The sequence below is a fragment of the Megalobrama amblycephala genome, linkage group LG14 (genome assembly GCF_018812025.1).
Source record: "Megalobrama amblycephala isolate DHTTF-2021 linkage group LG14, ASM1881202v1, whole genome shotgun sequence".
NCBI lineage: Eukaryota > Metazoa > Chordata > Actinopteri > Cypriniformes > Xenocyprididae > Megalobrama > Megalobrama amblycephala.
The window spans coordinates 7,722,627-7,750,355 of record NC_063057.1 but is presented as its reverse complement, the minus strand read 5'-3'; the positions used below and the strand labels follow the sequence as shown (position 1 = coordinate 7,750,355).

At 38.0% G+C, this 27,729-nt stretch overlaps 1 protein-coding gene across 3 annotated transcripts in view; it reads left to right on the top strand.

The window, feature by feature from the left end:
• The first annotated feature begins 9,354 nt into the window (after positions 1-9,354).
• Positions 9,355-27,729, top strand: part of pde3a (phosphodiesterase 3A, cGMP-inhibited) — a 128,718-nt gene continuing 110,343 nt past the window's right edge. For all 3 annotated transcript variants that reach the window (XM_048155744.1, XM_048155743.1, XM_048155742.1), the window contains exon 1: positions 9,355-10,801. In XM_048155744.1, coding sequence (XP_048011701.1) covers positions 10,013-10,801 — 789 coding nt within the window. In that variant the 5' untranslated portion in view covers positions 9,355-10,012. The remainder of the gene's footprint in view (positions 10,802-27,729) is intronic.

Sequence of the window (27,729 nt, the reverse complement as noted above, 5' to 3'; positions counted from 1 at the left end):
AAACTTTAATAAACTTTTAACTTTAACTAAAAAAATAAAATTTGTCAAAAGTTTCATCTTTAAAATTTGTAGATAGATTGACAGACAGACAGACAGACAGACGGATGGATGGATGGATGGATAGATAGATAGATAGATAGATAGATAGATAGATAGATAGATGGATGGATAGAATGATAGAAAGATAGATAGATAGATGGATGGAATGATAGAACAATAGATAGATGGATGGATGGATGGCAGGATAGATAGATAGATAGATAGATAGATAGATAGATAGATAGATAGATAGATAGATAGATAGATAGATAGATAGATAGATAGATAGATAGATAGATAGATAGATAGATAGATAGATAGATAGATAGATAGATAGATAGACGGTTCAGTGTTTCTCACTGCATCTGTGGCATTAATGAAGTTATGGGTGGTTTCCAGTTGCTGAGTTGTTGGCTGGGTGTTATGGTTGGTTGCCAGGGGATTGCTTAGTGGTTGCTATGGTGCAGTGTTTCCCATACATTGATTTATTTGTGGCGGCCCGTCACAATATCAACACTGACCTCCACAAATAGATTTCAGTGCTTCTCATTCATTAACTAGACTGTATATTTAAACTTCTCATAATAAAATAAAAGGTCTTTATTGTGGTGTTTTGAACCATTGCTGTCAAACAAAATAAAATCGAAAACGCATTAAGGCTCTGTGTCCTTATCAGATCGCAAACGAGAATCACGCCGCGCAAAGAGAAGTGTGCACAGCTCCGTGTTTCAGCTCACAGTGAACGAATGCAGTGAACTTCATCTGTGCGTGTGCTGCGTTTAGCGTGGATTTGGGAGCGTATCGGGCATAGTTGATGATTACAGCATTGCACTGCATTTGTAATGAGAAACGTTTGTAAATTAGTTTTCAGCCAAAATAAAAGCTCACATTTATCTCTTGCAAATTGGGACAAAACCGAGGTCCACCCACTACAGTTTCACAAAATCCTGTGGGAAACACTGTGATGTTTTTGATAGTTGCTCAGCAGTTTCTAAAGTGACAAGTAGCGCTAATAATTACATCAAATATTGTCTTATTTGAACATGACGTATGTTTTCACACACAGGACATGTTTATGGAATGAATTCTGGGGTCCAGATCGCATGGAGACACACAGGCCTGTGCTGTTTAAAACACATTTAAAGTGCTCAAGCGATTCAGCATGTGTGTGGAGGGGGGAGTGTGTTTATGAGTCGCTGGGCTGATTAAGGAACGGTCCGTTTTAATTGAAGCGGTTTTGCTCGCCTGCTTCCAAAAACAGCGCAGCTACACATTCCTGTCGCGAGCTCCGTCCTCAACATCAAAGCCCAACCACCAACCACGCGGGCTATTAGCATACACTCTGAAATCAACCGCTCACCTGCTTCAACGCCCAAATCGAGGACGTATTCATCCAGCACTTGAGCCCAGTGTATATATTGAGCCTGAGTGTTTGCAAATAGCACCGATTCTCTTCGAGCCTCATAAATAATTAATTGAAGCACGATGATAAAGGGCTTCATGCTCATATTTGTCCTCAGTACACACTTCACACAGTCAGCCTTTGCCGTGTCTCGAACAGCTGCGAGTCGTCGGGTGCCGGGATCAAAGTTCACACGACCCTAAACGAGGGAACGCAGTGATGTACTTCATAACCGCTCCGGTGCTTTCTCCCAGGGCCCATTTGAAAATGCACTATGTATTGACCCTCTATTAAACATTGTTGTGATAATGAATCACTGTAATTGGGGGGAATTAAAAAGCATGCTCTTGTATTTACAGGAGGCTTTTTTGCTCTTTCGCTTCAGTAGTTCTCTGCTGCCATTCTAGAACCGGCTGTTCTTCCAGGAAATTCAGATTTTTTGGCCCAGCAGAGAGTCTCTGAGCACGTTTTTGGGTCAGATAGGATCCTTTGTACCAAAACATGTCAAGCTCTGGTCTCTATGCAACAGTTAAATTAAACACATTCAGTTTAGCTGATGCTAATGAGGTTCCTGAAATATTGAAGACAGACATTTGAGTATGTTTGGTCCACTTTGCATTTAGATTTCATGAAATTAACCAATCGCAGTTAGTTTCCACCTCTTTAGGGTTGCAAAGCAGTGTATGGTTGTACAGTAAATACTACTAGAATATAGTGTATATAAACTTTGTTAGAATTTCGGTCCATCTAAATGTAAAAAGTACTGATTAATTTCTCAGACATAATTTAGAAAATACATGGATATTGTCAAAATCGAGTGGTTTGTTTGAATGTCACTCTTTCTTGCCCATTTCCTTCCATAATGTGATGCATTTTTGATTAAAATACAATTTCCAGTAAGAAAAAGTGTAGGGCGGGGCTTTTATCCATTTGGATTTGATTGGGCTGATTTGGTTTGAGGGGAGGGGCTTAATAATAAAAGGCCTTGGTGATGTCAGCGAAAAGGAATGTTTTTTCAGGGGAGGAGAAAGTTATTATGTTTTTGGTGAAAGATTATAAAAACAAAGGGTGATTGTATTTGGTTGCTGAGGTTGTCTACGTGGTTGCAAAGATATTTGGCAGTGCATTGCTTTCTGGATGATCTATTAAGGTGTTGGTAAAGGGTTCTGGATGGTTTTTAAGCAGTTTTGAAAGTACCGTGTAGGGATGCACAAGATATCGGCCACTGTATCGGTATCGGCCTGATAAGAAAATGTGGCCGATATATTAAAGGTGCCCTAGATTCAAAAATTGAATTTACCTCGGCATAGTTGAATAACAAGAGTTCAGTACATGGAAATGACATACAGTGAGTCTCAAACACCATTGTTTCCTCCTTCTTATATAAATCTCATTTGTTTGAACGACCTCCGACGAACAGGCGAATCTCAACATAACACCGACTGTTACGTAACATTCGGGGTGTACGCCCCAATATTTGCATATGCCAGCCCATGTTCAAGGCATTAGACAGGGGCAGCCAGTATTAACGTCTGGATCTGTGCACAGCTGAATCATCAGACTAGGTAAAGAAGCAAGAACAATAGCGAAAAATGGCAGATGGAGCAATAATAACTGACATGATCCATGATATCATGATATTTTTAGTGATATTTGTAAATTGTCTTTCTAAATGTTGCGTTAGCATGTTGCTAATGTACTGTTAAATGTGGTTAAAGTTACCATCGTTTCTTACTGTATTCACGGAGACAAGAGTCGTCGCTATTTTCATTTTTAAACACTTGCAGTCTGTATAATTCATAAACACAACTTCATTCTTTATAAATCTCTCCAACAGTGTGTAATGTTAGCTTTAGCCACGGAGCACTATCAAACTCATTTAGAATCAAATGTAAACATCCAAATAAACACTGTACTTACGCGATTAGACATGCTGCATGATGAACACTTTGTAAAGATCCATTTTGAGGGTTATATTAGCTGTGTGAACTTTGTTTATGGTGTTTAAGGCAAGCGCGAGCTCTTGGGGCGTGGAGCACGAGATTTAAAGGGGCCGCACACCCTGAATCGGCGCATTTATAATGATAGGCAGTTAAAAAAATTAATAAAAAAAAACTATGGGGTATTTTGAGCTGAAACTTCACAGACACATTCAGGGGACACTTAAGACTTATATTACATCTTTAGAAAACATGTTTTTCGGCACCTTTAAAGCTGATAATTCCATTCAGCTGAAACACTTCAGATGCACACTGTCTGCCATTATGGTTTTGAATTACTTGAAATATTATTGAAATCACTTCATGTACAGCGTAAGTCTGTCATATAGGCTACGTAATATTATAACGAGAACATTATAATTGTGTGCTTTGGACATGGATTTTAATGGTGAGACTTTTGTTTTTATAATCAGGCTCTCAAAAATTATATAAAAATTTTGATTTAGGTTTTTTTGACCAATATATCGGTTATCGGCTTTCAAATATAAAGAATTATCGGTATTGGCCAACACTTTCATATCAGTGCATCCCTACTGAGTATTTGTTTAACATGCACTGATAATTTGTTCACAATAAGTCCAGGAACATGTATTTCATGTCAACATTTTGCAACATTTGCCATCTTTCGCCCTGTTTATGATGCATTTTCGTCAATCGGATCACAAGTGGACGATGCTAAATACAGGTGTAAACAGGGTCTAAAAGATTTTGAGCTTGTCCACTTTCGACCACTTCCAGAGGTAGTCGAAAACGCATTCGACCGGATTGCTTTCATAGCGTTCGAACAGCGACAAAAGACAGCAATATGGGAAATGCGCTAGCCAGACGGGATTTAAACTTTTAAGGCCAAAGTTTGGTTTGAAGATGAAAAACATACCAAACACAATGTTCTCTCACCATTCCTGATTTCTAACAATCACTCATGGCGTTCGGCGTCAACTTGCGGCTATCAGAGCAGATATGAAAGCTGCTGCTCTCCATATGTTTTTCCATCGTCCATTAGATCACAAGATCTGAAAAAGCCCCTACATTTACCCACCCATAGACCCTCCCCTCAAAGAATCAGGACAGAAGTGGTCGAAAGTGGACAAAAGAAGATGGATCTTAATACCAGGTATAAACGGGAATGTGTCTCCCTCGTCTACTTGTGATCTGATTGATCAAAACGCATCTTAATACCAGGTGTAATCAGGGCCTTTGCAACGTCGACACTGTTATTGAACTGAACTGAATCAACACTGAACAGACTTGAGCTGAATAACGACACTATAGGGCTGCTTTACAGCTGAAATTGAAGTTGTTTTGTAATGAAATAAATGCTACTTGACTTTGAAATCTATTTCTTGTGACGTTATGAAAGGCTTGGACCGCGAATTGCTTATTTTAGCAGATTGGCAGGTCTTCCCGCTAAAGGGAGGTCCGTGACGTCAGAGTGCGATGTACTTCCTTTTTCATTTGAACATTAAACAAGCATGACTCTTGGAAATAACATCATGCTTGACCAACACAATGCATGCTTCTAATGTCTTATGTAAATGTTCAAACAGACTGCTAAAAACCCAGCCTGTGCGGTGACAGTATCCCACAATTCCATCCCAACGTTCCCCGAGGACGGCTCTCTGCATACAGAACATTCTCCATTCAGATTCTAACCACAGGAGTGTGCCTAGAGAACAGCGAGCAGGGGTGGAGGTGAAATTATGCTTTTATACTCGTTGTCTTGTGCCAAGCCGGGGTTTATGCTAGAGCTGATGTACTAGGAGGGAAAATTGAATCTTCTCCCAGACTTAATCCTCAATCGCTCCACCTGTAATGCATTTTGGACTCACACGTTCAGTTCCCCCACACAGTTTCATGGAAGGCAGGGTTATATTTCAGCTTTTTCTATGGCAAGCGCTGAACCTGGAGTGTCTGATTGTTTATCACAAGGCGGGCGAGATGTTTTAGACAGGTGGTGGAAACGGTTTTAAAATGTTTCGGGACTTGCAAATAGATTTAAGTGTAAACACCTCGATGTCGGGTCAGCGACTGCATACAATTATTCTTTTCTCATGTATAACTTTGGCTTCTCTGACGAAAATGAATGTACAAGATCGTCGTACGCTATTCGTACACTAAACAGAGATCAGTCTGGATTCGTTACGTGAGCAGAAAACATTTAGACGTTTAGAGGCGGGGGGGGGGGTATATTCAATATTGGATCATTTCATAATATAGCATCATTGCTTTGTACCAATGTTAGTTTTTGCTTAGCCTTATGTAACTTCATTAAGTTGGATGAACTTAAACCATTTAAGGCGATCGGTTTCCTCAAAACATTGAAGTAGCTATATAGTTGTTAAGACTTAGTTCGATTTTTTACCCGAGTGAAATAAACTTAAAATATTTAAGTTGAGTTGACTCTAATGATTGACTAAACCAACACTAAAATATTAGTGCAGTTAACTCAATCTATATGAGTTTACAGTACTCATACTTATTGGTTTTAAAACTCTATTTCCTCAAATGGTTTGAGTTACCGTAACTTATCGGTTTTACAGTACAGAAAATTTAGTGCCCTTTAGTGGCAAACCTGGGAATTGCATCTGTCAAAGTCTTAATTTTTTTATATTTAATAGGTCAGTTCACCCAAAAATGAAATTTCTGTCATTAATTACTCACACTCATGTTGTTCCACACCCGTAAGACTTTCGTTCATCTTCAGAACACAAATTAAGATATTTTTGATAAAATCCGATGGCTCAGTGAGGCCTCTATTGACAGCAAGTTAATTAACACTTTCAATGCCCAGAAAACTACTAAAGACAGTTCATGTGACTACAGTGGTTCACCCTTAATGTTATGAAGCAACGAGAATACTTTTTGTGCAGCAAAAAACAAAATAAGGACTTTATTCAACAACATCTAGTGATGAGCATTTTCCAACCTGGTCTCATGGGAGAGACGTACACGTGGGCACGTTTTCGCGAGACACAAAATTACGTGCCGGCGCGTACATTTTGCTGCAGTTTCCGACAGAAACGAACAGCCGGTAAAACGTCAATAGGCACTTTGGCTCGTTTTCACACGGTTTCAATGACGGCCGGGGTCGGATTGTGGATTCATAAAGACTCGTTTTCACGTCTCCTTGCGCAATATGATGTTACGACTTCAAAACACTTCTTACTGGAGTGCCCGATTTGTAAACGAACATACTTTGGACTTTTTCCGGCTCTATACGTTTTGCTTTTTTTGGCCGTAACCAAGCTTGCCCGGTAGCTCAGCCGATACAGAGTTGGACTTACAACGAGGAGTCGATGCCCCCCACCCCCCCTCCCCCGCCTGGGTACGAATCCCATGAAAGGCGACTGACGGCAAAAAAAAGAGAGATCTAAACGAACTGTAAAATGGTACGATCGCGGACGCTTCTTACGTCACGTTTGCTTTTGTTAACGCCATCGGGTAGGTTTAGGCGTAGGGTCGGTGGGACATTATTTTAAAAGGAAACGGAGCGCAAATTCGTCTGCGGCGATTCGTCTAAAAAGCAACGTCATAAAAACTTACCGCATTCACCCTATTATCTGCTCCGGCAAAATAAAGAATATGCTTTTAGCGCCACTCAGTGGACATTTCAGAGCGAAACTGCAGTGATATGTACTCACTGGTACGTATTTCGCGACTCGCGAAAACATTTTCGTCATGAGACCAGGTTGGCATTTTCAAAACACTGCTTCATGAAGCTTCGAAGCTTTACAAATCTTTTGTTTCGAATCAGTGGTACAGAGCGTGTATCAAACTGCCAAAGTCACGTGAAATATTGAAATTTCGAAGCGTTTCGAAGCCTCGTTTACTGAAATCACATGATTTTGGCAGTTTGATACACGCTCTGAACCACTGATTCGAAACAAAAGATTCGTAAAGCTTCGAAGCTTCATGAAGCAGTGTTTTGAAATCGCCCATCACTATAGATATTGTTGCATAAAGTCGTTATTTTGTTTTTTGGGGCACAAAAAGTATTCTCGTTGCTTCATAACATTAAGGGCGAACCACTGTAGTCTGGGCATCTGAAAGTGTTAATTATCTTGCTGTCGAACCATCGTATTTTATCAAAAATATCTTAATTTGTGTTCTGAAGATGAACGAAGGCCTTACGGGTGTGGAACGACATGAGGGTGACAGAATTTTCATTTTTGGGTGAACTAACCCTTTAAACACTTCAAACTAAGAATATTTTGTGGTATATGTATGAAGCTGTGCTATACTCTACAGCTCCTTTAGAACCTTCCATGAGCTTTTCCTTCGCCATGCTTCCCACTTATTGCATTAACCTATGATGACCTAACATCATAATACAGGATTTAGGCATTTGTTTTGACAGGGGCGTTTTCGCTCGTTCTCTCCCTGATGCACGTCTCGCTCCCTTATCCTCAGAAACGGCTCTGCTATGTTCCAGCTTAGGATCGTTCCCTGCCATTTTTGTCCTTATCTTTATTTTGCTGTTCGGAGGACATGACGCAAGGACTTAATATTAGTTGGCCCTCGACTGACCCAGGAACCGAGACCGGAAGAGACTGTTGCCTCTGCAGCTTTCCAAACAAGCACTCCCACATTCCCTGTAGCCGCTCCTCAGCAGGGGGAGGCCGGGAAGCTGAGACCGTCACGATGGGATGTGGACATCCATCAGGCTGCTGAAATGCCTCGGCTGCCAACAGAGAGATGGTCCTTAGTTCCTGCGCTAGAAAGCGGGTTTCTCCATCCTGGGAATTCTGCCCACACTGCCGACTGCCTGTGTGATGGTAACAAGATTTGGACTGTCAGCGTTCATATGATTTTTGTTTGATCTCCCTCATTCAGCCATAGGGAATCATATTGTGTACCAGTGAATGTTAACTAGCTATATAAAATATTAGAGGAAAGTCAGTCGGTTAGAACTAATTGCCAAGAAACCCAAATGATCGTCATATGATTTTTGTTTGATCTCGATCGGCCATTGACAGGGATTTACGAGAAAACTGTTAATGAACTGTAAAATTGTACTGTAAACAGAAAATCAGTCAGCAAGAACCAGTACTTAAAGACAAGAATCTGATAAACATCTAAAAATATGAAATATTTTCATATTTAGGGCTAATAAATGAAGTTTTGTGGAAAAATACACAAAGAAAGCAGGAAAACTGAAGAGTGATTTTGTTTGTATCATAAGGAATCGAAGTTTAAAAGAAAAATAAGTCAGAAAGAACCAACGCTCTAAGAATGCTGGGTTAAAAACAACCCAAGTTGGGTTGCAAATGGACAAACCCAGCAATTGAGCTGTTTTAACCCAGCGATTGGGTTAAATGTTTGCCCAACCTGCTGGGTAGTTTAATTTAACTCAACTATTGTTTAAAAATTACTGTATTGCTCGCTTAAAATGAACCCAAAGTATGTTTATTGTATATGTTTATATATTAAATTGTTTATTAATAAATGTTCACCTTTTGATTATTATTGTTGCCTCTAGTAATTATGTGTCTGATTTTTAATTTCCAACATATTTTGGGTTCATTTTAAGCAAATCATATAGTCATTTTTAAACAATAGTTGAGTTCAATAAAACTACCCAGCAGGCTGATCAAACATTTAACCCAACCGCTGGTTCACAACAACCCAATTGCTGGATTTGTCCATATTTAACCCAACTTGGGTTGTCTTTAACCCAGCATTTTTAAAGCATGAAATCCAAAGAGTGATTGATGTTTGATATCACAGGGAATTGTGACTATTAGTGAATGTTAATGAACAATAATATTTTACTGTAAAAGAAAAATCAGTCAGAAAGCAAGAAAATAAATCACACGTGACTTAAAAAATGTGTTTTGCGTGGTAAAGTCAAAAACACCACCTCTAAGTGTATTCGAAAGTCATGTGCAATTTCATCATAAAAATAAAATAAAGTTGATTTTTATAGTTCGGTTAGTTACTATTTTTTTTTTTTTCTAAGTGTGATGTAGGTGAGTTTTAAAAATACACATGGGCGCGCGCAGCTGAAATCAGTAAATCAACTGATTGATGCTTTGAACGGGTCTGATCAGGATCATCGTTTGGCTGCTGATACGGAGCAACGGAGCGCAGCTCGCGCGCTGTTTTAAGGACCGCCTCGCGAGCGACGGGACACCCGCCAATATGATCCAAAAGTCAAGGAAATCTTTCTGCAGCGAGAGTTTCCACGCGGGAAAATGATCCAAGAGGGGGAATAATCCAGCGATATACGAGAGCACGAGAGGAAGACAAAGAGAGGAAGCGCAGAGGGAAGGAGATCACTGATGATGATGATGATGGTGGTGGCCTAGAAACATCAGGAGTTATTCCTCGTTCTGGATCGTAAGACGATGGGGGATTTTACGCATTGCAAAGAAAAGGGGCTCACTTTCCTCCTCCGCGCACCCCGGCTTCACTTCTGACTTGTGTTTTCACGCGAGGATGCGTTGAAGGCGAACTCGTGGCAGTCCGCTGCTCGAAAGTCACTCACTCACTCACTCACGTGAAAAGGAACAGCGGCTCTGCGCATTAATGCGTGTGTGCGCGAGCGCGTACGCGTGCTCTCCCGTGACCGATGGCACTGGAATCCGTGCGCAACGGCTATGTGCGCACTTGTGTCACTCCCGTGGAGCAGGACTGCTGGCACTCTTGCTTGCGGAGCCGTAGGAGCCTCTCCTCGGCCGTGTGCGTCGCCTCGCTGTCCGTGCTCCTCGCGCTGCTCGCTCATCAGTCCGCGGACTGGGACGCGGAGCGCGCACACGCGCACTCGGGATCTCCGGCGCTGCACTTGGTGACGCTCGTGGAGCTCGTGTGGCAGCTGCTCTCGCCCGTCTTCACGCTCGTGTGTGCCTTCTTCTGGGTGGGTGTGTATCTGCTCCGCTGCGGGGTGCTCATCCGTACGGCCGTGTTCCTGCTCACCGTGTGCCATCTGGGCGAAGCGGCGGCGCAGTCGCTGCTGGATGCGCAGCAGCTGTACTCGTTCACGGCCACCGCGCTGGTGCTGCTCGCCTGCCTGGCCAGCGGGGCGCTCATGGTGGTGCGGCTGGGTCAGGGCATCTCCGTGCTCCTCTTCATCAGCATCATCAGGACCGTGTCGCTGCTGTCGCTGCAGAAGGTGCGCGCCAGTTGGAGACCCTACCTGGCGTACCTGCTCGGGGTGCTGGGGGTCCTGCTGGCGAGGTATGCGGACAGACTGCTGCCGGAGCAGGGCGCATCACACCGGGAGGGATCGAGGGGAGATATTCCAGTATTTAAGAGGCGCAGGAGGTCCAGCTCCGTAGTCTCGTCAGACATGGCACAGCACGGCCAGTCCAGGAGCAAATCTCACAGGAGGACGTCTCTGCCCTGTCTGCAGAGAGACCAGGTACGCGTATTGCTGCTGCTTTTCATCGCAAATACACTAAGGAACGGAATTAATACGCAGAAGTAGTACGAGCGCCGCGTGCTTGTTTACTGGAGCTGCTCGCGAATTAAAAGCTCATATTGTTGTTATTGATGACAATTATAACCGGAATCATGTATTTTTAGACTGTATGTGCTTCTGAAATAAGAAAATTAGGAACAACACCGCTCTCTTGTTGTTGCTATTGATCATAATAAATATATGGTCACACTTTACCTTAGTGTTTGTTTGGATTAATAATAGTAATGCTAAAACACTTTACTGGTGTTGCATCTTCTTATCACATTATGATCAAAAAAACATCTATACCAATATAAAGATTTGTCGGTTGTGTTTTCCCAGTATTTTTAGTTTGTCCTCCTGACACTTGGATACTTGGAACACTTGGAGCATGCATTACTTTTCATGCATGACATAATTTCAGCAGAACCTACAGGAAAAGCACATAGCTAAAGGAGTGAACTTTGACCCCTTGTACACTGTTAGGTGTGTTTTTGATTTACAGCTGTGCTGACAGGCATTGTGTTATATTTTAGCATGTTTGACGTGGAGAAAAAATATGACAGAACTAGCGTGCATATGGACCACAGTGAAGATTCTTGTGCAAAAGCGTGTAGGAGGTTATTTGATGTGAATGTTTGTGCATATAAGTGGTATTTTTTTGCTACATACACTCAAGTAGAGAAGACTGAGGATTTGGCTTGTCAATGGGATGTCATATGGCGGCATGTACAGTAAATCAGCTGCGTAGTATTTTAAAAGAACATAACATGATCAGTCACATTATTTCATTACATTTATGATCATCAAAGCATTTTTGTATTTTGAATAACTATATATAATTGTTTGATTATTTTATGTATAATTAGAATTATATGACATTTTTTATTGTTATTTTTCAAATATATATTGCATTGTTAGGATAAAGCCTACTATACACTAGTAATGTTTTAAACTTATGATTGGCAAAGTGCGCAAAATATTTAGCTGAAAAATTCTAATTATTGATAAAGATATCTCAAAGTCTAAATAACTGGCTATTGTTACACATGGTGTTGGAACTAAATTGTTAAATCAAATTTGCCTATTTTATATTGAGAGTTACTGCACGCCGTGCGATTCATTGAACTCCCTAGAAATCCTGTATTCACACTCGCCCATCTTTTTGTCCTGTTTGCAGCTCATGTATGTGAATTTAAAGTTTTACATTCACTACAGGGTTTAATGCAATGAAGATTAATTGAATTTTAGCTTTGCTGTTCTCACTGTTTTCACAGAGAAGTTGTTCTTTTTGCTTCTTTGCTCTGCTAGTATTTAGTTTGCACCCTCTAGTGGCCGCATTATTATGAATGTATTTGGGACCTTTTGCTATGGGATCCTTAAAAGGAAGAAAATTTGTGACGAATCAATACGTTGTCATTGCGATACTTTTGGCGTATTTGCTTTGACTGTGAAATGGAAAAGAGCACAGACCCCTGAGTGTGTTTTCCATGTTCTGTATAACACACACACACCTGGTGCACATGTGTGATGATGTCTGGAGTGATATTAGTTCCTATAATGGTTTATGTGTAGTTGTTTTATCTGTGTGGTCTGGCTGTGTAAACATACCACTGTGTGACCCCTGCACCGTTCACGTCTGCTCCGACAATAACCTGTGTGTCTTAATGGGCCACACAGAACACGATCGCATACATGAAGACGTCGCCCTTCTGAGCTTTAAATGTGGATCAAAGTCTGCTCGACGTGTTTTGTTGGTCTGAAAACGTACAGTGATCATGTACTGACGATGTTTAATGTGCATCTTTCTGTCACGTTTCTTGTAATGCATCTGCAGACAAATGCTAGTTTGTGAGATTTTCTTGGTAAATCCAAAGGGACAAACATGCGTCTTCTCCTCCTGAGTCATTATCGAGCTACGTGATGACAGTTCAAAGCAGCTCACGTTTAATGATTGTTTCTGTATCGCAAAGCACCAAGGTCATGAGTTTGATTCCCAGAGAATGTGTGAATTGATAAACTGCAATGCAAGATACTTTAGATATATGTACACTGTAATTTGAGAGACCACTTTAGACATTCTACATGCAGCTACATGTCAACTAACTCTATTACGCTAGAGTATTAGTAGACTGTTTGGGTTAGTAGAATAAGTTGACATGTAGTTGCAAAGTTACTTATAGTAGTAGAATGTCTGGTCCCACTTTAGATTAGGGTCCAATTCTCACTATTAACTAATTATTATCTACCACTTTTGCCTCAATAAACACCTAATTACTGCTTATTACTAGTTAGTAAGGCAGTTGTTAAGTTTAGGTATTGGGTAGGATTAAGGGATGTAGACAGCCAATATCCTACACTATAAAGCTCAATTAGTTGGGCTAACTCAAAAAATTTGAGGTAACCAGTCACATCAACCTGATCTCACGGCAATTCGTACGTAAATTTATGAGGTGGCTAATTCGTACGACCTCACTTGTACAAATTCATACGTTTTTTTTTTTTTTTTTTGCTAAATTGTACTGTTTTACGATTTGCCAAATTCGTACGAATGACCTACCTCTAACCCCACCCCTAAACCTACCCATCACTGGGGTTTAGACAAATTGTGTGAATTAGCCACCTCGTAAAATAGGTACGAATTGGTTGCGAGATAGCGTTGGTTACATCAATTTTTTTGAGTTATGATGTTCCCAATTTTAAGTAAGCAGAACTATCAAGTTTTGAGTTTGTGGTACACATGCATGTTAATTGCTCCTAACTTGAAGTACTGAGTTAGCTAACTCAATACATTTTGATAGCAATTAACTTAAAAGATTTAGTTAATTAACTTTTTTATTCTGAGTTCTTGCAAATCAAATGAGTTATTTACTTCACTGTAATAAGTTGTCAGAACTCAAAAAAGTTGAATGAGACTTTGTACTCATACATTTTTATTGTTCTTAACTTGAAATATTTGAGTACACTCATTTAAACATTTAACTTAAAATTATCAGGTTATCTCAACGGAAATATGTTGCTAGCTATAACAAACTAATTCAGAAACTTGCTAATTTGCTAACATGTTAACAATAGCATGGTATAGCACTTACTGAATGAGTATAACAACTTAAAGCATGTAACTTACCTGCTCTCAAACCAAGCCACATGTGCCACTTGTCACCATAATGGAAACTCTCCAAAAACTCACATTAACAGAAACTCTTCTAAGGCCCTGTAGTGCACTAGTTTACACTTATGCGTTTTTGCTATGGTTACGCCTGTCATTTACACTTCGAACCTCAAAAACGAAGACTTTCGAAAACGCTGCAGACTCCATTTTAGTTTGAAAACGCAGGGGTTGCGTTTCAGTATAAACACACCAAAATGGAGACTTTTGAAAACGATGGCATGGCTGCCCACGCTCTGCGTATCCTTGATGACCGTGTAAACAATAACATAGAGACTGAACTGCAATATTTGCTGGCTTTGTTGTAATTTTTAGCAGCCATTGTGCAGTTAAACTCTGCCTTTTTTTTTTTTTTTTGCGCAAAAGGCAACTTGTATGCACATGCCCAGTGTGCATGAAGGGTCATGTGACATGCATTTTTGGTCGTGTAGTATAGACAGAGATCGTTTCTGAAATGCTGTGGAAACACCAGTGTAGACAAGGGTCGTTTTTACTTTAAAATGAAAACGAACTAGTGTAAATGGGGCCTAAATTAGCATAACAAAACATTAATCACTACTAAACATCCTTAACCATTAATTTTGCAAAAAAAAAACCCCATTATATAACACTTAATTTTAGCATTTACTCTCCCTTTCGAGTGCCATGGACAATGGGAAATAAAAATCCCAGCCCAGTTTCAGTTAAACTTAAGTTAGTCTAAATGAAAAGAAATGAGTTCATCCAACTCAAAACAGTTCAGTTTACTTGAAATATATCAGTTCTGTGAACTCAAAAGAAAAAGAAAGTTCTAAATACTCATAACAGTAAATTTAACTGAATTAATTTGTTCAATTTAAGTTCGTCCTACTCAAACCAATGAAGTATTTTGAGCGTTAGGGTTTACAGTGAGAACTGGATGCTAAACTAAAGTGTTACCAAGATAATGTTACCAAAGCCTCTTCCAAATTAGTAAAAAAAGTATATTTATTCTTTTAGCTTTAACTTTTCTATAGTGAATTCCCTGGAAATCAAACCCATGAGCTTGGCGTTGCAAGCATTCTCTGTTATTTGAGCTACAGAACCTCCAAATGTAAAAAGTATCGCAGTTGATACCCAAAAGTCTCATTTGTACCGAGCACCAAGTAAATGTTTTATTTCGGGTGGTTGGCCATCGGCTCGTATCGCCCTGCTGCCCGGCGAGGTAAACAGGAAGTGAGCTCAGAGTGGCTGTGACCATTATCTGTCGCCCACTCAGCAGAGCACATGCCCTGGGCGCTTTCAGTGACAGACTTAAAATCATTCCCGTTGTGAACATCGCTGTGTGAAGTGAGTTACGTAACGTTCTTCAAATGGACTGAGAACGGGACTGAAATGCTGAATTAGTCTTCCTTCTTCACTCACTTGTCTCTGTTGTGGCCTTTCTATAGACTTGATTAAACTTATGCATGCAATGATACTGCCGTACAGGTAGTTTAAAACAGTAGTTCGATAGGTCTCTAGATCAGTGGTTCTCAAACCTGTCCTGGGGACCCCCCACCACTGCACATTTTGCATGTCACCCTCATCTAACACACCTGATTCAAGCCATCAGCTAATTAGGAGAGCATGCAAGAGTTGAATTGGGTGTGTTAGATGAGGGAGACATGCAAAATGTCAGGTTTGAGAACCACTGCTCTAGATGACTGTACCCCATTTCAAAGATATTGTGTCTCATCTCGAGTGTTTCTGGGTGGTAAACTGAAGCGTACCGGCATTTAAGCACAGGTCTCCAGAGGACGGCGTTCGTGGAAAACCCTCGTTTAATGGCACGAGGAGTCGTTTCAACTCAAACACCTCACCGCATGGAGTCTTTAGAAGCCTTTAGTGGGTCACTGAGTTGCGATTAGCCCAGGGCTGCCTGGAAAAGCTGTTCGCCGTGAGCCGGAGCCTCTGGGCAGAGCAGAGAGTATTTAAATCTTCTCTTAAAGGGGAAGTGTGTCGTTTTTAATGTTAAATACTTTCTCCTGTCCCAGATTAATGTGCAAAGATGAGTAATAGCGAGGTCAAACGTGAACTAAAACAAGCTGTGTGCATTTAAAGATTTTATTTTAGAATGTTGTTTAGAATGTGTGTGTTCTTCTTGCAATTTCAAATTTTTGAAATTGGTCACACTAGCAAGTTGGCTGCAATCTAGGATGTTTTATGGCAGACTTGAATATGGCAGGGCAACAGGTTTTTGTCTTAAAGTGTGTGTTAGTCATTTGTAGGTTGACGTCTGAATGAATGTAAACACTGGCTCTGTAGTGCTTCAAAAACATTGCTCTGTTTGTTTGAGTGGCCCGACACGTCATCTTTAGGCATGTCGGGTGAAGAAATAATCATTTGCAACCCATTTTACTTCAGTGAAATGGTATTTTGGAGTGAAACATAATATTCAATGAGAAAAAAAAAATATGTATAGTGAAAAGTAAAATGGGTTGCAAAATTTCCACAGTTTTTATCATCGTACATCTACCCATTTTTGTTTTATTTAAAAAAAAAAAAAAAAACTTTACTCAAAGTCTTTATGTATAATGCACTATAAAAGTGTTTTTAATGCATTAGTTATGCCTTGTAAGACATTGTATGGTCTCATAAATAATTGTAACCATAGTTATAATACATTATAATACTTCATTAAACTCTGAGAGTATAATGCATTAAATCACAATGACAAACAGCCAATTTCAGATGTAACAAGGAAATCTGCAAATATCATAATGCATTTTGGTTACAATTATTTATGAAACAATATAATGTATTATATATCTTTATAATGCATCATACATAAAGGCTATAAAGTGCCCCTATTATGTTTGTTCGGATATTACCTTTCATGTAGTGTGTAATATAGCTGCTGTTTGTGAATGTAAAAGGTCTGCAAAGTTTCAATGATCAAAGTGTAGATAAATTGTCTCCTAAAAGAAAGAATTGATTCTGAACTGCTGAAATGAGTCATCAGTAATTCTTACTTCCTGTTACATACCTACATAACACTACATACCTGCCTATAGTCTTCATTGGCTGCCCACGAACTCTGTATTTGTAGCTGAGACTGGAAGAGTTTAGTTTGTTTTATGGACATGTCGAGAAGACGCGTTTTTCTGCACCTCACGTTCACTTTGCATCTTATCTAAAGGATGAGGACTCATGCTGGGATTGATACGGGAAAACCGACACCATTGTTACTGTCCATATCACTGCTGTATGTATCGAGTGCTGAGGAAGATCTGGAGTTGAAATTCAGATATAGTAACAGGCATTTCGTTTCCGACACACGCTGTAAGTGATAGACCAATCACAACAGACTGGGCCATCTGACCAATCAGAGCAGAGTAGGCTCTCGGAAGGGCGGGGTTTAGAGAGACAGAATACTGGTTAATATGGAAGCTTGTGTCCGCCACTGAATAAACAATTAAAAAGGTATTTGCGACATTTTATCTCACAATTCTGACTTTTTTTCTCAGAATTGTGTGTTATAAAGTCAGAATTGTGTGATATAAAGTCAGAATTGAGTTATAAAGTCAGAATTGTGTGATATAAACAAAGCTTTAAATATATGACTCCTTTGGTTACATGTTATATTAGGCAAACACTGTTGAGGCAGATACGGGTTAGGTTAGGTTGTGGTAAAAACTCGCAATTGCGAAAAAAGTCAGAATTGCGACTTTATATAAATTCTGACTTTATAATTCGCAATTGCAAGTTTAAATCTCACAATTCTGAGAAAAAAAGTCAGAATTGCGAGATATAAAGTCAGAATTGCGATATAAAGTCAGAATTGCGATATAAAGTCAGAATTGTGAGATATAAAGTCAGAATTGCGATATAAAGTCAGAATTGTGAGATAAAGTCAGAATTGCGATATAAAGTCAGAATTGAGTTATAAAGTCAGAATTGTGAGATATAAAGTCAGAATTGAGATATAAAGTCAGAATTGTGAGATATAAAGTCAGAATTGCGATATAAAGTCAGAATTGTGAGATAAAGTCAGAATTGCGATATAAAGTCAGAATTGAGTTATAAAGTCAGAATTGTGAGATATAAAGTCAGAATTGAGATATAAAGTCAGAATTGCGATATAAAGTCAGAATTGAGTTATAAAGTCAGAAATACGAGTTATAAAGTCAGAATTGCATGATATAAAGTCAAAATTGTGAGATATAAAGTCGTAATTGTATGTTATAAAGTCAGAATTGCGATATAAAGTCAGAATTGTGAGATATAAAGTCAGAATTGTGAGATATAAAGTCAAAATTGTGAGATAAAAAGTCAAAATTGTGTGATATAAAGTCGTAATTGTATGTTATAAAGTCAGAATTGCGATATAAAGTCAGAATTGTGAGATATAAAGTCAAAATTGTGAGATATAAAGTCGTAATTGTATGTTATAAAGTCAGAATTGCGATATAAAGTCAGAATTGCGTATTATAAAGTCAAAATTGTGAGATAAAAAGTCAAAATTGTGTGATATAAAGTCAGAATTGCGTGTTATAAAGTCAGAATTGTGAGATATAAAGTCAAAATTGTGAGATATAAAGTCGTAATTGTATGTTATAAAGTCAGAATTGCGATATAAAGTCAGAATTGCGTATTATAAAGTCAAAATTGTGAGATAAAAAGTCAAAATTGTGTGATATAAAGTCAGAATTGCGAGATATTAAAGCAGAATTGCGAGATATAAACTTGCAATTCAGACTTTTTTTCTAGCAATTGCGAGATTTATCCCGATTTTAATTTTTAATTTAGTGGTGGAAACAAGCTTCTATAGGTTAATGCTGCTGCATGAGTGTTTCATATACAACGGCTAAGGGAGTCACTGCAAATTTGACATCTCTCTTCTAACCAACTTGATAAATCTTTTTAAAAGAATTTTTTTTCTTCTATTGAAAAGTCATAGAAACGTTATCATGGATTTTTTATCCAACTGTTATGACTTCCTCTTCCGAGAACCCCGGAAATGTGCAAAAATATGCAGCGAACGTATTTAAGAAAGTACAAAAGGTCAATCACGGTGACTTAAAAGAGAAAGCATTCGACACTTTCGTCACGAGTGATTAAATGAAGGGTCCTCCCCTCCCGCTGTTCCTCCCCACAAGTAGAAAAACAGTGGCATTTTTAGTGGCCTGAGAAATTAAGATGTTTCTGTTTCTTTTGTGATGGAGGAAAGGATAATGTATTAGATTTCTGGAGGAGAAAAAAAGGGTGTGCGAGTAGCTATTTGAGGGATGACGCAAATGGAGATCCATAGAGACCAGGAGTACGTTTCTGTGCCATGGGCCTTTTTTTCCCTCCTTTTTTTTTTTTTTAAGGGGTCTTTTTCCCAGCCTGGTGGAGATATGAGGTTAGTAGGTGGGACTTTTCTGTCTGCCAGGATTGATAATAAACCTCAGCTCAATGAGATCTGAAAAAAGCAGCTCACTTAAAGCAGACGATGTGCCCTGAAGGTAATGGTTTCCTGTCTGAAGTGGACCGTGGTTCTGCCCCTACCTGCAGTAGTCGGCTCTCCCGGGCTGAGAGATTTTTAATCTACACCAGAGCACTCGACACGCTGAGGGTTGTTTTCCTTCCTGCAGGCCCGCGTCTACGGTTCTTCGCTCCCTCTCACTCTAATTGGTCTCGTCTGTGTCGCTGCGGCAGACAGAGGGATCTTTGACGTCGACCGGGGCCGGCGCGCTGTATTTTGCTTGTAAGAGGCCTCGCGTCCAGCCGGACCGTGCCAGGCCTGGAATGTGTAGCCTCAGCTGTCTTGCCTGAGCGGGCGGCTGCCAAAAACCTCATCCATTTTAAAAATGCTAGCAGTTTGACTCTTTCCAAACAACCTAGAAGGAACTGCACAAGCGGGCTTGCTTACAGAGGACCCCGCTTCTATCTGAACCAGGTGCGCAGCTGGCGCGAACGGACGGAGCGAAAAAAACCAAATGACATTAGCTGTTCTACATATGTCAATCCAAATGAACTGCAGAAACCTCCAGCTGCTGTAAAAGTGTGTGTCGAGAATAACGGCTGTTCAAAGGCTTCTGGAAATCCAGCGTTTTTGTAAAAAGCGATGAGATGCCCAGAAGTTACTGATGCCACCTTAGTAAGAGATGGCTGTGCTTCACTTCTTAGCAGACTAGGACCGTACTGTGAATATATTTCCACTTATTTTGCTGGTGATTATAAAATGAAGCAACGTTTTGACGTCTAAACATACTGTAGCAAAAATGCCATTACATTTCAGTGAATCAGCTGAATCAAACTGAGAATCAAAGTGTCTGTTTCAGTGAATCAATTCAAAATTTTGATTCAACGATTTATTTGCGTCGTCATTCAGTGTTTATGCAAGTTTAAAAAAAAAAAAAAAAAAAAAAAAAATATATATATATATATATATATATACTGTATGTGTGTGTGTGTGTGTATATATATTACAAAAACATGGTTTTTATTTTAAAAATGTGAATTATGCATTGCTATTTTATTATATTTATATTACTGATGTGAATAAATTAAAATGATTCAATATTTTATTTTATAGTCGTTTTTAACTAATATTTTTTTATACTAATTAGACATTGCTAATCCAGATTATTAATTAAAGATTTATTTATTATAAATAGATTATAAATAGATTTTATTTATTATAATTAAAGATTTATCTATTTGATCACATCGTCAGTGAATCAGCTGAATCAAACAGAGAATCAAAGTGTCTGTTTCAGTGAATCAATTCAAAATATATATAACAATAAATATTTATATATATATATATATATATATATATATATATATATATATATATATATATATATATATATATATATACTGTAGGTGTGGGTGTGTGTGTGTGTGTGTGTGTGTGTGTGTATGTATATATATGTATATATATATATATATATATATATATATATATATATATATATTACAAAAACATGGTTTTTATTTTAAAAATGTGAATTATGCATTGCTATTATTATTTACAATCTATTTATATTACTGATGTGAATAAATTAAAATGATTCAATATTTTATTTTATAGTCGTTTTTAACAAATATTTTTTATACTAATTAGACATTGCTAATCCAGATTATTAATTAAAGATTTATTTATTATAAATAGATTATAAATAGATTTTATTTATTCTAATTAAAGATTTATCTATTTGACAACAATGGTTCCTCTGATTTTGGAAGAAAAAAAAAAATACCTAAGAAAATACTTAAATGTTTGGCAGTATAAACTGAATATGACCAAATTTATTAATATTAATACTAGTGTTTCAGTGAATTGATTCAAAATTCTGATTCAATGATTTGTTTGCATCAGCACTTGGTTTATGAAAGGTTTACCATATTAAGCTTTTATATATTTATTTATTTTAATTATTACTAATTAAACATGACTAAACCAGTTAATAAAACATTTTATATCTATTTAACAACAATGGCTCCTCTGTTTTTGGGAAAAAAAAAAAAGTTTTTAAAATCACCACGAAATCAGAATCAACAATTCTTCTTTTTCATGGAATATTGCAGTATTTATTATAAATGATTTATCCATGCACATCTTTATTAAAAAATAAAATAAAATTCATGTTCCTCGTAATCTTGAATCTGAATATCTTCATCTCTTCTATGATAATGAGGGTGGGGCAACCTGTCACTCACATGAGATCAGCCAATAGCAAACCACAACCATCCAGTCAATTCCCCACGCACATAATGAAGCTCCGCCCTACATTTGTTCTTGTTTGAGAAGCCGTTTGACTCAGATATACGTCACAATAGGGAAGAAAGACTAGTGCATCTTCCATTTCATGCTGACTTTAAACAAATAAATGTGTATTACATATATTAATACATATAAAATACTTGGCAATATAAATTGAATTCGGCTGAAGGTTCATTAATTAGTCTTTTTGTCACTCAGCCCTAGTGCACACTCATTAGTGTTCTCTGTTGGTGTGTGTTTGTCACACATATTTCAGCTCCCCAGACGGTGGACGGCCGCTGCTGAGAGGGCTCTTGTTATTTTAACCTGGGCTGGCCGAGACCCAGCGCACCTCTCTCTCCCAGGAGCTCCCCCTCTGCTGCCCATATGAGCGGCCGGCCTCAGACAAGGCTTGTCTTGTTAACTCACTCAGTGGCGTGTTTTAGTTTCGAAAATATGGATGGCAGATGGTGTAGTGATGGGGGAAGTTTCAGAGTTGCGCCAGTCATTGACAAAAACGCCGTCTGTACATCTGTCTGTTTGTCTCACTCGTTCTTGTGCTAGGGTTTACGTTTCTGAGGGACGGTTTGCTATTTCTGAGTATATTTGAAATGGGGAAGCACAGTTGCTCTGGACAGTTTATAGAACGACTGCTCAGAGAGAGACACACAAGTCGACAAAGAAATTAATCGTGATTATCAGTGATTGGACATTTTTTCCAAGCCTTTCATTTTGATTCATTTTGATTCAAGCTGTCAATTTAATTTGGTGCTAATCATTTATTTATTTTATATGAATTTATTTTATTATAATAAAATAAATGATAATATTTATAATTGTATTTAAATTTTTTAATATTCAATGATATGCTACATAATAAAAAATAATTTATTTGAAATATCTTTTCAAATGAATTGATCAGTTTAGTTAATCTGCATATAATTATATTATTATAAATAATTCACTTATTTAATCAATTAACACATTGAATTTACTCAATTATTTTCATAGTGGTTTTACAGACTATTTACTATTTATATGATTCATGAATATGATCCATAATTTTGAACAATTTTCCATCGTCTTTCTATAAATAAATCAGTCATGTTGTTTGAGTAACAATTTGTTTATAAAAATTCACAAGTGTCCTATAGCATGAATTTATGACAATAATTGAACATCAAATAACCGTGCGCATATTTGTGATTCTCTGGGACAGAATGCATCTTAAATCCATGTGAATTTCCCTCATTATTAGTGACTAATGTCTTTATCAGTAAGGGTGGGAATCACGATTCTGTTATCACAGCAAACTCCGCATTAGAAACCCCCACGTATCCTTAGGGGACTCCTGACGCAAAAGCTTTTTGTGAGGCTTTGATAACAGCCGGCTCTACGTTTTACCACCAGCTTCTCAGAGGAAACAATGAAACGGCAGCTGGAAGATTTTAACTGCAGCCAAGAAACACACAAAGTTGCTTAGTTGACATGTTGCTGCAGCTTGCACCTTAGCTGCCAGTGCCAATCTTGATGGTTCTGTCTGTGCATGTGTGTTTTGCCCATCAGATAATTGCGTGCGCAATTGTGACCGTTACAGCTGGAAGTGTTTTTCGGCCGCTCATTAGCTGGGTTAAGCGTGTAACTGGCCTAATAACGCAAAGCCACACAGTCAAAGTTTCACTGTCGGAGCTCGCGTGAGAAATCGGCCCCTGTTTTACGTCAGGAGTTGACAGGTACCGTGAGAACGGCTGCAGACTTCTGCCCACCGCTGCTAGATCTGACTGTCTGACAGCTGACCAGCAAAACACTGCATAGATCTCTCGATTTGTTGGGGAAGGTATGGAAGCTTGTTTACGCCACAAAAAAAAAATAAAAAGGGTAATTCCGACTTTTTATCTCACAATTCTGACTTTATATCATGCAATTCTGAATTTATATCACAATTCTGACTTTATTTCTCAGAATTGCGTTTATATCTCAATTCTGACTTTATATCACACAATTCTGACTTTATAACTCGCAATTCTGACTTTTATATCTCACAATTCTGACTTTATATCACAATTCTGACTTTATAACTCGCAATTCTGACTTTATATCACAATTCTGACTTTATAACTCGCAATTCTGACTTTATATCACAATTCTGACTTTAACTTGCAATTCTGACTTTATATCTCACTATTCTGACTTTATATCTCACAATTCTGACTTTAACTTGCAATTCTGACTTTAAATCTCACAATTCTGACTTTATTTCTCGCAATTCTGACTTTATATCTCACTATTCTGACTATATCTCACAATTCTGACTTTATATCTCACAATTCTGACTTTAACTTGCAATTCTGACTTTATATCTCACTATTCTGACTTTATATCTCACAATTCTGACTTTAACTTGCAATTCTGACTTTAAATCTCACAATTCTGACTTTAACTTGCAATTCTGACTTTAAATCTCACAATTCTGACTTTATATCTCACAATTCTGACTTTACATCTCACAATTCTGACTTTATATCACGCAATTCTGACTTTATATCTCGCAATTCTGACTTTAACTTGCAATTCTGACTTTAAATCTCACAATTCTGACTTTAACTTGCAATTCTGACTTTATATCTCACAATTCTGACTTTATAACTCAAAATTCTGACTTTATCTCACAATTCTGACTTTATATCTCACTATTCTGACTTTATATCTCACAATTCTGACTTTTTTTCTATGCATTCCGTTAATTTTGTGAATTGGTTTCATCTTGACGTGAAGAAATATAGAGCTGAGTATCATCAGCGGAACAGTGAAAACTAACGCCATGCTTCCTAATGATATCTCCCAAGGGTAGCATGTACAGAGTGAAAAGCAATGGTCCTAGTACTGATCCTTGCGGTACTCCATATTGAACTTTTTTTTGTGACGTATGTAGGATTAATCCCATCATTCACTATACACAAAGCACTTACACTATGCGCTATGCACTGTTCAGTGTATGAATTTTATAAGGTTATTTTGTCATTCAGCATCAAAGTCTGTTAGCCCCTCCCCCTCCGCCATATAAGGAAATCTGCGACAGTTGAGTGCATGAAGTGTCCAACATTCCACACTTTGATTTTGATTTTTTTTCTTTGATTAAGTGCATCATCATTCTTTTCAGAATTTTCAGTGTGAATACAGTATTTTCTTCTAACGTACCACAGTGTTGTTCTACACTGCTAATTGTTGGAAAAAGTAGCTTGTTACTGGAAAAGCTTCAGTGTTTTGTGAACAGCTAAGCTATTGCTTTGCTTCTGAAAAATGCTACCAGCATTAGCGCAACCCAGTTAGTTACTGCCCAGCAGTTTTGAGTACTAATATCACAGAAAGTTTAAGGTTTAGCTTCTCTAGCAGTATTGGTATAGAAATTAAAACAGTATTTTTTAATATATGTTCTGCGACAGATTTGTTTTTTTTGTGGCTTCTTTATCCCAATTTTGCTGATGTTTTGGAATATATTGAAAGACCATCGTACAAATTCTTCTGTTTGTTTAACGTTTCTCCTAAGGCTTGTTTCTACTTGACATTTAACAGATAGTAAAGATATATATATTAAACACTGAAGACATTATAGCAGAAACAAAGACAACGTTGTTTTTATTTTCAATAAGTGCCATGCTTTAAATGTTAAGCACACTTAGCAGTTTGTTTATGTGTGTGCTTGTGCAGATATGCGCCATTGTAACGCACAGAATTGTTTTGTGGGCTCACATGGATAAGCCATTTATGTGTTTGCTTAGTTCGCTGTCATGCTGCTTTAACAATTTCATTGGAGGCGATTAAAAAATTATAGGGATTTTTATGCCACATCTCTTCCTGTTCTTCTCACTGGGAGGGAGAAAAGGAAAAAGCAAGAGAAGAGGGTAAGATAGACAGAGAAAGAGGGCGTGCAGGAGTATGTGCTTCCTTCACAGATGTGATCCATCTGTACAGGACCTGAAAGAAACACTCATGCATCTCTTTTAGCAGAATGAGCGTTGAGAATCGGACATTTCTAGGTCAGTTCCATTGACTCAACCTGTTCAAAAAATGTTCGCTCAATAGAAATTTCCAGAATGCACAGTAAAACCAATGAGCATATTCACTTACAGAAATGTAGGCATGTCTACACTGAATGATTTTTCATTTACCATGGTATTAAAGGTTCCATAACGGAAGGTTCTTCGGGGAACCATTCAGTGAACAATTCTTAGAACATTTAAAGGTTCTTCATGGAACTATCGATACCAACCCTTACTAAAAATAAGTATACTTCAAGTATACTACTACTACTCGGGACTAAATTGTCCCAGTTTTAGTGTACTCTGAAGTATTTTGTACTTTTTTTATTACTTTTAAGTATACTTAAAGTGTAACAGTAGTAAACTTTGAGTACACAACTAGTTTTTTTTTCGTTTGTACTGCAACTATACTAAAGTGGATCTATAGGTATACTGATAGTTTTCTAGTTAAATACTTGTAGCACATGTTTATGAAAGTACACTTTGAAGTAATTTACAATTTAGTAGTTTTATACTGTAAGTATACTTCTAAGTTTTTTCTAAGTGAAGATAATTACAGTTTACTATTTACATATCATTTTTGCACTTTAAGTATACTACTATGTTCCTATTTACATACTCATTTTTATACTTGAAATATAACTTTAACTGTACTTTAAGTAGTAACTATGTAGTGTACTACACAAAAATTTACATACTCAATTAGGAACATATTGGTTTTCTTTACAAATCAATATTGTCAAACAATATAAGTTTATAAGACTGTATGTAAAAGTACATGAAAAATGCTACTCAATCAAAAGGGTAAACACATCTACAAGCCAAGTATACTTAGAATACTACACTTTGAAGTACTTTATATCTCGATCAAAAGATTGAGTACATGTATGGGCTAAATATATTTAGACTTTTCTGTCAGTATAAGTCAAGTATACTTTTCAGTATATTTCTGAAAAGTACATAAAAAGTAGACTGAAAGTATACTTATTTTTAGTTTAAAAGATAGCACACTTGAATAAACTTCTTTTTTTGTAAGGGTTTGCACTGCGTTTCCAGCTGAAATGAACAGTAGTGGCAATAAAATACCAACATCTTTTATTCCTTTTCACACAAAATTAATTTTTGCAAGAATCTTTGCGCAATATTATGTGCTCAAAACACTTTTACCATGGTGCATAATTTGTTAACTAATGCATTTTGAGGTTTGCATCACATGACGAGCTCCATATGGCTTTTCTTTTGCAGTAAACTTGCTCCTTAGTTCACCTGGTACAGCATTGTAACACACCGTAATATCATTTTGCAGAAATGTTTTTCCAGTGAGCCTGTGTTGGAACTGGTAGAGGCATTTGTGTGTAATCTAAAGTGACGCATATTTTGGAGTGTTAATGGCGTGTGTGTGAATCCTTAAGTAACGTGATGCTTTGCTAAAGCAAAGTGTGATGTGAAGCTGTGTGAAACGGTGTGCTGCAGGCGTTTGACCTGATGAAAGTGACCCCAAACAGCAAGAGCTTCCTTGCTTTCCCTTGTGTGACGCCTATAAAGATGGGAATGTTCGCTTTAGTGATTCACATCATATTTGGAGAGGTTATCCTGATCCTGAAAGCTAAAGGTGTGTACGAATTTTGTGTTTTTGGGTATTCTGACAAACGTGGGTCCAGGTGTTTGATTTTAGCTTGATATAGTCTTGATACTACCATGCAAGTTTAATACTTAGGCTCAGACGTTTGTTCAAATCTAGCGCAAGCGAGCGAGCGCCGTCCTATTTGCGATGCCCGGCTGGCACTCATATGACATTTGGCAGCAGTGGAAGGACCTCATCTGCCGTCCTGCACTAACGTCTCGCCATTATGTAACGGGACGCTTCGGCTGGAAGGAGGTTGACCTATTGGATGAGGGTCAGTTCTGTGAGACTGATCGACTAAATGCTAAAGTCAATCGTACCAACAGAAAGATTGTCCTCATCTGTCCTGCATTAAACCACTCA